At 46.1% G+C, this 13,190-nt stretch overlaps 1 protein-coding gene across 4 annotated transcripts; it reads left to right on the top strand.

Moving 5' to 3' along the window:
- Window positions 1-613: 613 nt before the first annotated feature.
- Window positions 614-7,784, top strand: ADPRH (ADP-ribosylarginine hydrolase). Of its 4 annotated transcripts, XM_036851661.1 has the most exons (5): window positions 688-995; window positions 2,423-2,456; window positions 3,513-3,838; window positions 5,568-5,928; window positions 7,108-7,784. In XM_036851661.1, exons 3-5 carry the CDS (start codon window positions 3,526-3,528, stop codon window positions 7,520-7,522), a joined length of 1,089 nt encoding a protein of 362 aa, XP_036707556.1. In that variant the 5' UTR covers window positions 688-995; window positions 2,423-2,456; window positions 3,513-3,525; the 3' UTR covers window positions 7,523-7,784. The 4 variants fall into 4 exon arrangements, with proteins under 4 accessions (XP_036707559.1, XP_036707556.1, XP_036707555.1 ...); XM_036851664.1 differs by lacking the exons at window positions 688-995; window positions 2,423-2,456 and adding an exon at window positions 614-675; XM_036851660.1 differs by lacking the exon at window positions 2,423-2,456.
- Window positions 7,785-13,190: the final 5,406 nt, after the last annotated feature.

Raw genomic sequence — 13,190 nt, 5'->3', positions numbered from 1 at the left:
CCTGGCGTGTGGCATCTTCCCGGACCAGGGCTCCAACCCGTGTCCCCTGCATCGGCAGGTGGATTCTTAAGCACTGCACCACCAGGGAAGTCCCTGAGAGATGTGTTTTTTAAGAGAGACTTCTAAAAGTTTTCTCAACTTTTCTACTGGAAGTATGCATTATTTTTTATCATAAAAAAGGAACATTTTATTAAAAAACAAACAAATCAACAGGCTAAGATGAGATCACTCAGCCGGGTGCAGTCCATGAGAGCAGGGCTGTGCCAGGACCTAGCATCCACCTGGTACACAGTAGGTGTTTAATGCCTGTAGCAAGAAAGATAAGCACAGCAAATCAAAATTCTTGAGAAGTATATAGAATACTTGCATATGGTGATTCTAGTATTTTTCAGATGATATTATTTATTCAGACAAAAATACTTAGTTTTTCTTTGCTTTTCTTTGCCATCAGGATGAAAAAATTCTATTCTGCAACCAAATAAATGACAAGAGTTAAAATTAATTAATTCTAACAACCAACCTAAGAGGTAGGTACTATTATTGTCCCATTTTATGCGCGAGGGGCCCAGACCGTGACAAAGGCCGCGCACACACTAAACACCCTTTTCCGAGTCAGGGGCCACATGCTGTTTACTGCCCAGAGGAGCTGGACTGGAGGAAAGGCCGAGATCACAAGTGAGTCCCCAACAGTCTCTCAAAAGCGGGGGGTGGGGGTGGGGAGCGGAGCAGCGCCATTTCGCGGCGCCTGGCGCTCCCCGGCGCCCTCCGGAACCGAGGGCGCCGGTGACGCGGGTCCCGCCGCCCGACCCGGGCGCTGAAGGCTCCGCGCCTCGCCCGAGCCGAAAGCGGCGCCCGGCAATCGTTCCGCTCCGTTGAACCTGGGCGTGGTCCGCGGACGCGGCGGCGGGGTCCGCCCTGGGCCTCCTCGCACCCAGACTTCCCCGCGCCCGGCCCCGCCCTGAGCCCGCGCGCCGTGCCCTCCTCGCGGCCAGCAGGTACCCCTCCCCGCTGTCGGCTCCCACACCCGCGCTCCTCGCCTGCCGGCGACCAGTGCCGCCCGCCCCTCCTCCCCACCCTCCTCCCCACCCTCCTCGCCCGCGTCCCCCGCGCGCTCCTTCCCCGCGGTGACCTGGGGGCCACCCCGCACCCCTTGTCGGGCCTGGACCTGTTCCCCACTCGCCTGCTTCCCCCCCCCCCCAAAATAGCAGAGGACTGCCGGGAAGCAGCTGCCCAGATCTCAGTTGTGAATTTATAGTTCGGGAATGAGACTATAAACTGTAAAAGTTAGAGGAGTTTAGAGAATATCGGCGTTCTGAGAGCGGGAGGCCAGAGCAGTACGGTGTAAACGCTAAAGGAAATTTCCCACAGAACGAGGTGGTCATCGCCCCCAGCCTCACTCGAAACTCACAAAAACACATTCGGGTGGAGCCAGAGGAATTACAGAAAAGAAGCTGAGGACTTTGGAAGAGGGTACAGAGGGTTAAAGATTGGTCTTCAGAAGCCAACTAAGCTTGGTCTCTGAAGCACTCAGCGCAGAGACAGGAGCCCAGGCTGCCTCGGTAGCTCCCCTCCTGCCCCGCAATCCAATTTACCATGGGAAAGTTGAGATCCAGGATGGGTGGCTTGTCCACAATCACACACCTGATTCTGGGCAGAGCCAGGACTATCAGCCCAGAACGCCAGTTCCTAAGCATCATTTATAAACAATAAAATATGTAAGTAATGTTTTACAAATAGTCTTTGGGAACCAGGAAACTCAGCATGATCAGTAACTCAGTAGTGGTCTGCTCAGTCTGTCATCATTTTTCTCAGGTGCTTGCCAGTCTGTATTTCCTGGCCCACAGCAGTGCAGCTGCAGAAGGACTCTTGGAAGCCCAAGGACTTGAACTTAACCCTGAGTAAATAGATTTTAGGGAAGAGGAGGAGGGGAAGGCATCTTGGATGGGGAAAGAACTTGAGCTGAGGGGAGGGTGAGCTGAGCCACCGGCGTTTGAAAGTGTTCTCCTGGCCGGGGCAAGTAGAGTGGCTGATAGAGTGGGAGCAGACAGTGGAGGGCTTTGGAGGTGAACGCTGCAGGCTATGGGGCACAATGGGGAACTGGAAACGCACCGACAGGGAAACCAGCACTTTACTGGGGATCAGATTCATGGAGAGAGTGTTAGCTGAGACCCCAGGACTCTAGAACTCAATCATTCAGAAGGAAAACAAACTGTAAATATTGCTGTTGAAAGGAAGGTTGTGGGAGAAAGTACAGTCTTCTAGTTCAATTAATAGAAAAATCATTTTCCCTGGTTGTGTATGAATAATGAAAATACTGCTTACTATGTGCGAAGCACTGTTCTAGGTGCTTTATAAAAATTAATTCACTTACTCCTCATAACAAACCCACGAGGTTGTTACTGTTTTTGCCACCACTTTACAGATGTAGAGGGTGAAGCACAAAGAGGTTGCTCAAGGTAAGTAGGTCTGTGCTGAGGCAAGGGCCCAGGATCAGAAGATTTGGGTCCCAGTGCCTCCATTTGTTGCTTCTGTGAATTTACCCTCTCTGACCCTGTTTTTTTTTTTTTTTTTTTTTATACAACAGGTTCCTATTAGTCATCAGTTTTTTACACATCAGTGTATACATGTCAATCCCAATCGCCCAATTCATCACCCCACCACCCCACCCCCCGGCTGCTTTCCCCCCTTGGTATCCATACGTTTGTTCTCTACATCTGTGTCTCTATTTCTGCCCTGCAAACCAGTTCATCTGTACCATTTTTCTAGGTTCCACATATATGCATTAATATACGATATTTGTTTTTCTCTTTCTGACCTACTTCACTCTGTATGACAGTCTCTAGATCCATCCACGTCTCCACAAATGACCCAATTTCGTTCCTTTTTATGGCTGAGTAATATTCCATTGTATATATGTACCACATCTTCTTTATCCATTCGTCTGTCGATAGGCATTTAGGTTGCTTCCATGACCTGGCTATTGTAAATAGTGCTGCAGTATCTGTGAAGTGCATGCTGTAATCCGGGCCTACTTATGAGGCAGGATGTGCGGGTGCTTTGCAAACAGTGTATTGTGATACCAATGGAAAGTGTTAATGTTTAAGTAAAGGAGGGATGCATTCCAAGGCCAAATTCAAACCAAAAAGAGAAAATGACAAGCTTGGTTTGACTTGCAGAATTTAATGGGCTTGCCACTCACGGAGAGGCAAAGATGGAATCGTAGTTAAATTGGGGGTTTGGAGTCAGATGGATCTAAGTTGGAATGCCAGCCCTGCCATTAATTAGCTCTGTGACCTAAGATAAGTCACATAACATTTATGATACTGCGTGGCTGATTTACTCATCTGTAAAATGGGTCTATTCCACTCCCCACAGAGCAGTTGTGAGGATTAAATGAGATGTCCTTAATACTGTGCCTGCAAGGTGTGAGTGCTCAGTAAAATGTAGATAGGGCTATTATTTTTTCTGATTTTTTTTTTCTCCCCATCCCGTGTGTCTTTATATTCCCCCAGAGACAGCCTCACCATGAGCGGGGAACTGATCAAGAAGTATGTGGCAGCAATGGTGCTGAGTGCAGCTGGAGATGCCTTGGGGTACTTCAACGGGAAGTGGGAGTTCCTCCGGAATGGGGAAAAGATTCACAGGCAGCTGGCCCAGCTTGGTGGCTTGGATGCCATAGATGTGGAGAGGTGGAGAGTCAGTGATGACACGGTGATGCACCTGGCCACGGCAGACGCTCTCCTGGAAGCCGGCAAAGTCTCGGACTTGGCTCACCTGTATTCCATCCTTGCTAAGCATTACCAAGACTGCATGGGAGACATGAACGGCCGGGCGCCAGGTGAGAGCAGCCAGTGGAGGTCCTGGGCAAGTGGAGAATAAAACAGGCCCAAGGAAATCATTAAAAATGTTGAATGAGATTTAAATATCAAGGAAACATTAGTTTTTATAGTTGTGACAGAAATAGAAACAACGTGAATGTTCTGTAATTTATTTAATTATGGTGACACATCTGCAGCCATTTAAATTATGCAGATAAATATTTACCAATATGGAAAGATATTGTATATTAAGTAAAAAAAATTAGGTTACAAAACACTATGTATCTTATGAACCCATTTTCTTTCTTTTTTTTTTTTTAAACATCTTTATTGGAGTATAATTGCTTTCCAATGGTGTGTTAGTTTCTGCTTTATAACAAAGTGAATCAGCTATACATATACATATGTCCCCATATCTCTTCCCTCTTGCGTCTCCCTCCCTCCCACCCTCCCTATCCCACCCTTCTAGGTGGTCACAAAGCACAGACCTGATCTCCCTGTGCTATGCGGCTGCTTCCCACTAGCTATCTATTTTACATTTGGTAGTGTATATATGTCCATGCCACTCTCTCACTTTGTCCCAGCTTACCCTTCCCCCTCCCCATATCCTCAAGTCCATTCTCTAGTAGGTCTGCATCTTTATATTCCCGTCCTGCCCCTAGGTTCTTCATAACCTTTTTTTTTTTTTTTTATTCCATATATATGTGTTAGCATACGGTATTTGTTTTTCTCTTTCTGACTTACTTCACTCTGTATGACAGACTCTAGGTCCATCCACCTCACTATAAATAACTCAATTTCATTTCTGAACCCATTTTCATTAAAAGTATATATGTATATCTCTGTTGGGAGAGGTCTGGAAGAATATACACAAAGATGTTAATCATTGTATCTGGGTGATAGGGGTATTTATAGTTTCTTATTTTCATTTTACTTATTTGTAGCTTCTGAGCTTTCTTTAATAAAGAAACTTTTTTTTCTTTTTAAAGAAGACTGGAAAAGGTTGTGTAGAGTCCCCTTTTCTGGTTCCAGGTTGCTCACAGGTGGTTCCTGCTCACTTTGGGAACTTTTTACAGCCACTTGGGCCACCAGCTGATGTGAATCGCCTTTCCCCTAGCTCCTCCTGTATTAGTTAGCTTGACCTGCTGTAACGAAATACCACAGACCAGCTGGCTTAAACAACGGACATTTATTTTCTCACTGTTTTGGAAGCCAGAAGTCTGAGATCAAGGTGTCGATTTCATTTCTTCTGAAGGAGACCTTTCTCTTTGGCTTGCAGACAGTTTCCTTCTAGCTGTGCCCTCTCACAGCACACATTCCTGGTGTCTCTTTGTGTCTCCAAATTTCCTCTGCTTATTAGGACACTGATCAGACTGAATTAGGGCCCACCCTAACATTCTCATTTTAACTTCATCACCTCTGCCCTATCTCCAGATACAGTCACATTCCGAAGTACTAGGGGTTAGGGCTTCAGCATATGAATTTTGGGGAATACAGTTCAGCCAATAACACCTCCTGATGAAAAGCTCCCCGCTCCATAAACCCAGGGGCGTCTAGTATAAGTACTCTGGTGTAAGTAAGGCACAATGTTGCCCTGGGGTTTGGGGTTTGGAGTTTGGGGACATTCATCATCATACTTTTCGGCTTTCCCGTTCCATCAAGGAAAGTTGGAGACGGGGCTTGGTTCTCTCATCCTGCGGGGCCTTCGCTTCGGTACACTGACCCCATGCCCTACTGGACTCTCCCCAGGGGGCGCCTCAATGCAGAACGCCATGCTGCTGGAGCCAGACAAAGCCGATGGCTGGAGGATTCCCTTTAACAGCCACGAGGGTGGCTGCGGGGCTGCCGTGCGGGCCATGTGCATCGGTCTCCGGTTCCCTCACCACAGCCAGCTGGACACCCTGATCCAGGCGAGCATCGAGAGTGGCCGGATGACCCACCACCATCCCACAGGCTTCCTGGGAGCCCTTGTGTCTGCTCTTTTTACAGCCTATGCTGTGAATGGCAAGCCTCCCCAGCAGTGGGGAAAAGGACTGATGGAGGTGCTACCGGAAGCTAAAAAGTACATTGTCCAATCAGGCTACTTCGTGGAGCAGAATCTGCAACATTGGTAAGTTTGTAGGTGCACGCTCCTGCTAGAAGATGGTTGAATCTGTGTGCGCACATGCGTGCATGTGTATGCCTAAAACTCAGAGATCAGAGCAACCATCCTGATTCTCACCATCCAGTTCTGTCGTCCACCGCATCCAGCTGCCTCCCCACCCACCTGCTAAGGATTTCAAGTACAGTCCCAGTGGTGGTGTCCACCAAGTCGCCAAGTGAAGACCTCAGGGAGTAAGGCAGCTACACTGCTTCCCTCATGCGTAGGGATCCTGTTCTCTATAGTTTTTGTGGCTGTTCTTTTTTTTTTTCTGGCCACACCGCGTGGCATGCGGGATCTCAGTTCCCTGACCAGGGATCGAACCCATGCCCCCTGCAGTGGAAGCGCAGAGCCTTAACCACTGGACCACCAGGGAAGTCCCTATGGCTATTCTTTACTGAGGTGAACTTCCCTGCTTATTTCCTGGAACTTGTTTTTTCCGTGTTGTCTTGACACACAAATAATACTGTGAAATCCTTGGCTAAAATGATCTAGAGATAGGTTTTTCCACCAGGTAATTAATAAGTGGTAAGGCCACATCTTCCCCTTTTTTTGAATTCATTTCACGTTCCCTTTCTTAGAATAAAAAGGTCCAGAGGCTTTCTAATGAAATCACCCATGGTCATGATGTTCCAAAGTTCTCTCTTAAAAAAAATAGTAACCATATAAGGAGATGATGTGTTAATTAGGTTGATGGTAGTGATCATTTCATTATGTATATGTATATCAAATCATCATGTCGTACAACCTTGAATATGTACAATTTTTGTTAAGAAAATAATATAAAGTAAATAATAAAATAAAATATATAATGACAGGCTAAATACATAAAGTTCACCCTTGAAAGTTGACACTTGCCATGATTCTCAACTCAGGAAAAACAAGGCTTTATTTCTCACCTTTAACTTGCTGTATATCTTCTTTATGTAGCAACAGGTATCAATGCCTTATTTATATCATTCCTTAGCAAAAATGTATTGAATGAATGTCACTTAGAGCTCATTTTGATTTTTTTATATCATATGATTTTAGTACCAGAAGTTGAAGTCATCTTGGAGCTTTCCCTGCTCGCACATCTATCTGGTACCTTTCCTAATGGCTTTTGACTTCATTTTTTCAATTGACTGTAGATTTTTTTCCTTCCTACAGGTCTTACTTCCAAGACCAATGGAAAAAGTACCTAAAACTCAGAGGGATTTGGGATGGCAGATCAGCCCCTACCTTCCCCAAGCCCTTTGATGTGAAGGAGAGGGATGAGTTCTACACCTCCGTGAGCTACTCTGGCTGGGGCGGCAGCAGTGGACACGATGCCCCCATGATTGCCTACGATGCCATCCTGGCTGCAGGAGACTCCTGGGAGGAGCTTGCCCACCGAGCCTTTTTCCACGGTGGAGACAGTGATTCTACAGCTGCCATTGCTGGCTGTTGGTGGGGAGTGATGTATGGTTTTAAAGGAGTGAGTCCCTCCAACCATGAGAAGCTAGAATACAGAAACCGGCTGGAAGAGATAGCTAGGGCTTTGTATTCTCTTAGGTCAAAGGAAGATACCGTAATTACCCTTTAGGGAGAAGTGACATTCATCTCTGGTGGTTTCTCCTCTTGTGTAGTCCCTTTTCTGCTCGGTTTCACTTTTTTCAAAGTCAAGAGTCTTAACCTTGTACTCAGGGAATTTTGAGACAACAGTCCCTTGGGCACCTGAAGGTCGGTCTTTCCAAACTTATCCTGTCCTCGCCCCCCCACCCCCAATCTACCCCTCTTCCTATCCTGAAGAGTCTTTATCGCAGTTGATGGCATCAGCGTCTCCCAAATTAGAAATCTCATAGCCTCATATTGAGTCCTCATTTTTACCATCTAATCTTTCACTAAGTTTTCTTCTGTCTGTTTTAGGGTAGGTTCCCCAAAGTGGACTCTGAGACAAGGATTTGAGTGCAAGTAGTTTATTTGGGGGGTGATTCCAGGAAGCACTGTTAGGAGAATGGGGAAATGAGACAGGGAAGGGAGGGGAGCCAGGACAAGGTGCGTTAACAAGCACGTTACCAATGCGGGCAGCTGGGACTCGGTCCGTCCGGGTCCTCTGCGTAAGGCACTCAGGGTTGTCCCACCGACTTCTATCTGATGTTGGTGGAGGACCACTCCCAGGCGTGCTAACTCCCTGGTGCTTCCGGGCCTGCCTCTCGTGCAAGCCAAACATGAGTGTCCTCAGGTAAAGTCTCAGAGATGTTTGCAGTGGCAAGCTGTATGGCACGTGGGAACAGTGAGGGGTATATGTGGGGTCCCAGTAGCATCAGCTGGTTGGTTCTACCTCCTGACTATCCTTCAAATCTGTCATTCTTTTACCTTTTTGCACCAAGTATGTTTCAGCCAGATTTCTGCAATCCAGGCTCCTCAGGTCTGAGGACAGGCTGCTCCTAGCTGTGCCCTCTAATTTCCTGGGCATGGCACTGGACATGGCGCCAGTTGGTTGCTGCCTATTTGCTTGCCTTTATTCTCCTCTAGGCAGAACCTAGCATGGTGCCTGGGCACACAGGAGATACTTAATCAGTATATGTTAAATGAATGTTGTTTATTAGCCTCCTATCTGGGGCCTCTAATTCCAGTACTGCCTTCCTCATCGCCCTCCAGGGTGATCTTTACAAATAACAAGTTGATCATGCTGCACTTCTAATCATGTGAGATGAATACTCACCCCCTTTCTTCATTTCTTGGTGCTCTTCCCTCTCCTCTTTCACTTTCAAGCCCCAGCTCAGGTGGCATCTCGTAGATGAAACCTACTCTGACTGTTCAGGCTCTTGGCTCTCTCTCCTCACTCCACCCACAGCCTTCTGTCTCTAGCCCTCTCACCACACTGATCCTGTTGTGTGGTGATTGTGTGTCTTCTGTGGACGATCTCAGGCTACTTGTGTCTTATTCTTTTTGTCGCCTCCCCGTCTGGCCCATTAGAGATATTCAGTATTTACTTTGGAAGTTCATCAATTTGTGTTCATGTGAATGCTTTCAATATGCAGTGCCTCATCTGTTTCAGATGCCCTCTACTTCATGATTGTCAGGAGTGACCTGTGCCGGCCTGAAAGAGATAGAGGGTTTGATGCTTTAACCAGGCCTGTGTGCTGACTTAAATGAGACAAAGCTCTCAACTCTGTATTTGAAGCAGGACTCCAGCAAAGGCATGAGATTTATCATTCTTTTATACATAAAGAGAGAAGAAAATTCCAAAACTCTTTTTTCTGGTTCAAAAAACTCTGATGTGAGCTGGGACGAAGTGAGAGAATGGCGTGGACTTATACATACTACCAAATGTAAAATAGATAGCTAGTGGGAAGCAGCCGCATAGCACAGGGAGATCAGCTCAGTGCTTTGTGACCACATAGAGGGGTGGGATAGGGAGGGTGGGAGGGAGACACAAGAGGGAGGAGATATGGGGATATATGTATATGTACAGGTGATTCACTTTGTTATACAGCAGAAACTAACACATCATTGTAAAGCAATTATACTCCAATAAAAATGTTAAAAAAAAACGTGTATTTATATATTTCAGAAAACAGACATGTTTTAAATATTACAACTAGGACAGCAGATTCTTCAGCAGGACAATCAGAATTGCAGACTTTAGGGGTGGGGATTTACAATTTACAGAACATGGTAATAACCTCTTAGATTCAGGTGTCTTAAATTCAGGTGTACAAGAAGACTTCTTTGTAGAAATTTTTTTTTTTTAATTAATTTGATTTATTTTTTTGGCTGCATTGGGTCTTCGTTGCTGCGCTCAGGCTTTCTCTAGTTGCGGCGAGCGGGGCTACTCTTCGTTGCGGTGCACAGGCTCTAGAGCGCGGCCTTCAGTAGTTGTGCACGGCCTTAGCTGCTCCACAGCATGTGGGATCTTCCCGGATCAGGGCTTGAACCCGTGTCCCCTGCAATGGCAGACGGATTCTTAACCACTGCACCACCAGGGAAGTCCCTGTAGAAATATTTTGAGGACAGTTTTAGAATAATAGAAAACAGTACATACATTTTTACACAAGATTCTTGAACAGAAGATTAAGATGGAGACTCTCGTGACTGTTTGTAATTTCCCACTAGATAAAAACTGACATTATAGTGCAGAATAGTGTGTGCTTTTCTGCAGCTGTAGGAGAAGAGGAAACATCTTTTCCTGGTGTTTCTGGGGTTTCTTTTATCAATAGGAGAGCCTGAAGTTTTAAGGTGGAGAGCTAGAATTCAGTTAGCACTGCCCAAACAGCAGAACTGAGATGCTTAAATGTTACAATATAGAAAAGGGAAGAAGAGTATTTTAACAAGTGGATTCTGAAGCATGACCTGTTTTACCTCTGTAACTGGTTTGGTGAATGGTCTGAATTTAGTGAGAAGAAACATGGAATGAGTTTCTTTTTCTCTAGCTACTGCCTTCATACATACTCCACTGAAGCTGCTTTTCCTGCCCCGTAGCGTCACCTTTTTGGTCTTGGGATGGAGGTGTGGTGGCGGGTATTAAAAACCCAATCCAGTCCATCCCAGTCTAGTTTTTTTAAATTTCAGCTTTACTGAGGTATGAATGACATGTAAAATTGTAAGATATTTAAAGTGTACATTTGTGGTGATTTAATAGACATATACATTGTGAAAGGTTTCCCTTCATCTAGTTAATTAACATATCCATCACCTCACATGTTTATCTTTTTTTGGTGAGAACATTTAAGTTCTACTCTCTTAGCAAATTTCAATTACACAATATAGTGTTATCAACTATAGTCACCATGGTTTACATCAGATCCTCAGACCTTGTTTATCTTATAGCTGAAAGTTGGTACCCTTTTACCAACCTCTCCCTATTTCCCTCACTACCACTGCTTCCCCCAACTAGCCCCTGGCAACCACTTTTCTACTCTGTTTCTAGGAGTTTGACTTTTTTTTTTTTAGATTCCACATGTAAGTGATATCATGTAATATCTATCTTTCTCTGTGGCTTATTTCACTTAGCATAATGCCCTAAGGTCCATTGATGTTGTCACGAATGGCAGGATTTCTCATAGCTGAATAATATTCCATTGTATATATGTACTACATCTTCTTTATCCTTTCATCAATTGATAGCCCCTTGAGTTGTTTCCATATCTTGGCTATCGTGAATAATGCTGCAATAAACATGGGACATAGATATCTCTTTGTTACCCTGTTTTCATTTCCTTTGGATATATACCCAGAAGTAGGAATCCCGGTCCAGTTTGATCAATTCTAACACTTTAATGTCATGTCCTCCTTTCTCCCCACCACAGTCAGTCCCGGGCCCACAGGGCTTAGAGGAGGAGTGGAGACGTGGATGTCTCTTTCATTCCTTGCCTCCCTCTCTTGGGGTTCCCTGTCCCTCTCCAGTGTTACCCTAGACCACCCTCACCAGTGGAGCCCTGATGGGAAAGGGTCAAGCCAGTTGTCTTCTAGGGCTCTACTCAACCCAAGGGAAACTCATCCTTCCCGGTGACATCCACCAGGGAGAGGTCAGGCTGCCCCACCTGCTGCTGTCTACATTTCCCCCATCCCTCTCAAATAGACAGGACAGATCCGGAGGACGGAGCAGGCTGCCTAGCAGACAGCCGACTCGGAAGCAGACGCCACTGTCACCTTCATGTGGTCACCCTCACTCTCAGCTGGTAGCCCCCCTCACTTGGCTTTGTTGTGAGGGTGAGGTAGAGCACCACCTTTCCTTCCCTTTCAGGAAGGCATGGGAAACCCCCCCATAGAACTTATGATTCTTGTGATTTTTCCTTCAAACGGCTGATTTTCGGCTAGGGGAGGTGGGGAAGGGAGGTCTCCTAGAGCAGTTCTGCTGCCTCCTAGTAAGTCCCACTGGGATCTGTCTTTCCAAGGCCTTCCAGTCTCTTTAGAATGTGGTGGTGGAGGTGTGTGCGTGGGGGGGAATGGAGTCCCGGCAGGGTAGGAGGGTGGAGACGTAGCATTTTTTGTTTGCTAGTAGGACTTCAGCTGCAATTGGAGACAAGAGATAGCGTCTTTTTAAGATCCTGTTCTATTTGCTATGCAAATTCTCACTCTTCACAGCAGTCACAATTCAGAAAGAGATCAGACTTTCAGACTCCTTTTTCTCAAACCTCAAAACCTCCTCTCCAAACTTGACTCTCAATTGGCAGCTTTGCTTCCTATTTCTCTGAGAAAATAGAAGCCATCGAAAGAGAACAACTGTCACACCCATCCTCATCTCTGTCTCCACCTACCCGCACCTGGGCTCCTGGGCTCTGCCTTCTCTCCTGACTGTGAGTGCTGGGGTGTGTGTGTGTGTGTGTGTGTGTGTGTGTGTGAGAGAGGAGGGAGGACCAGAATGAACAGAGGAAAGAGACAACAGACTTAATTAGATGCATTATGTTAGAGTAAATTTAAAAGATGACCTGAATGACAGTATGAACTTGTCATGCTACTCAAGTTAACATCTGCGTTCTGAAAAACAGAATAGGTCATGAGTAACTTTACAGGGATTAATGGTATTTTTTGACCTGCTAAATGATGGTACTTCATTTGCTTTCTTTGGTACCTAAGATTGCTAGATGTTGCTAGAAGTCTTGGCAATATATACGTTTTTAAGATCTGCATTGGCCTCATCTGCCCTTCTCCAAGCTTCTTCAACCACACATTCTCCATTTCCTCTTCTGTCTCCACCTCTCCAGGGCAAGTAAATGTGCATCTTTTTAAAACAGCCAGAGCTGCTGGGGGTGGTGAGGGAGGGAATGGAGACTCTGACGATTTCACAGTCAACCATCCCAGTGGATCAGCTCCTCAAGGAATGGGGTCTGGTTAAGGACCCAGGGGTCATCCAGGCATGGCAGAGAGGGCAGTCTTGCCATCATTTTCTCATCCCTGGGGTGTGGGTTTGGGGATATTGACACCTAGGGAGTTGGTGAGACTCTCTCCTTTGCGGAAGGAAAGACAAGAGGAGGAAGAAACAGTTGCTGTGCGTCAGGCAGTTTACTAGAGCTTGTTAACAGGTGAGGAACTGGGGCTCAGAGAAGCTGCCATCCATCTAAAGTCACACGGCTGGGATGAGATGGAGCTGGAGTTTAAACCCAGGTCTGCTTGTCTCCAATCCTACCACACTCTAATCGTTGGCTATAATTAGAAAATGTTTCCTTAGACAAAGCCAAAATGAAACCCAGGAGTGGGATGGTGCTGGCAGCAGCGTGTGGCCTCTCTCCACCTTCCCACAACTATGAGGTGACGTCAAAAGGAAA

This window comes from Balaenoptera musculus, chromosome 4 (assembly GCF_009873245.2).
Source record: "Balaenoptera musculus isolate JJ_BM4_2016_0621 chromosome 4, mBalMus1.pri.v3, whole genome shotgun sequence".
Taxonomy (NCBI): domain Eukaryota; kingdom Metazoa; phylum Chordata; class Mammalia; order Artiodactyla; family Balaenopteridae; genus Balaenoptera; species Balaenoptera musculus.
This window is presented reverse-complemented; position numbering and strand designations above follow the sequence as displayed.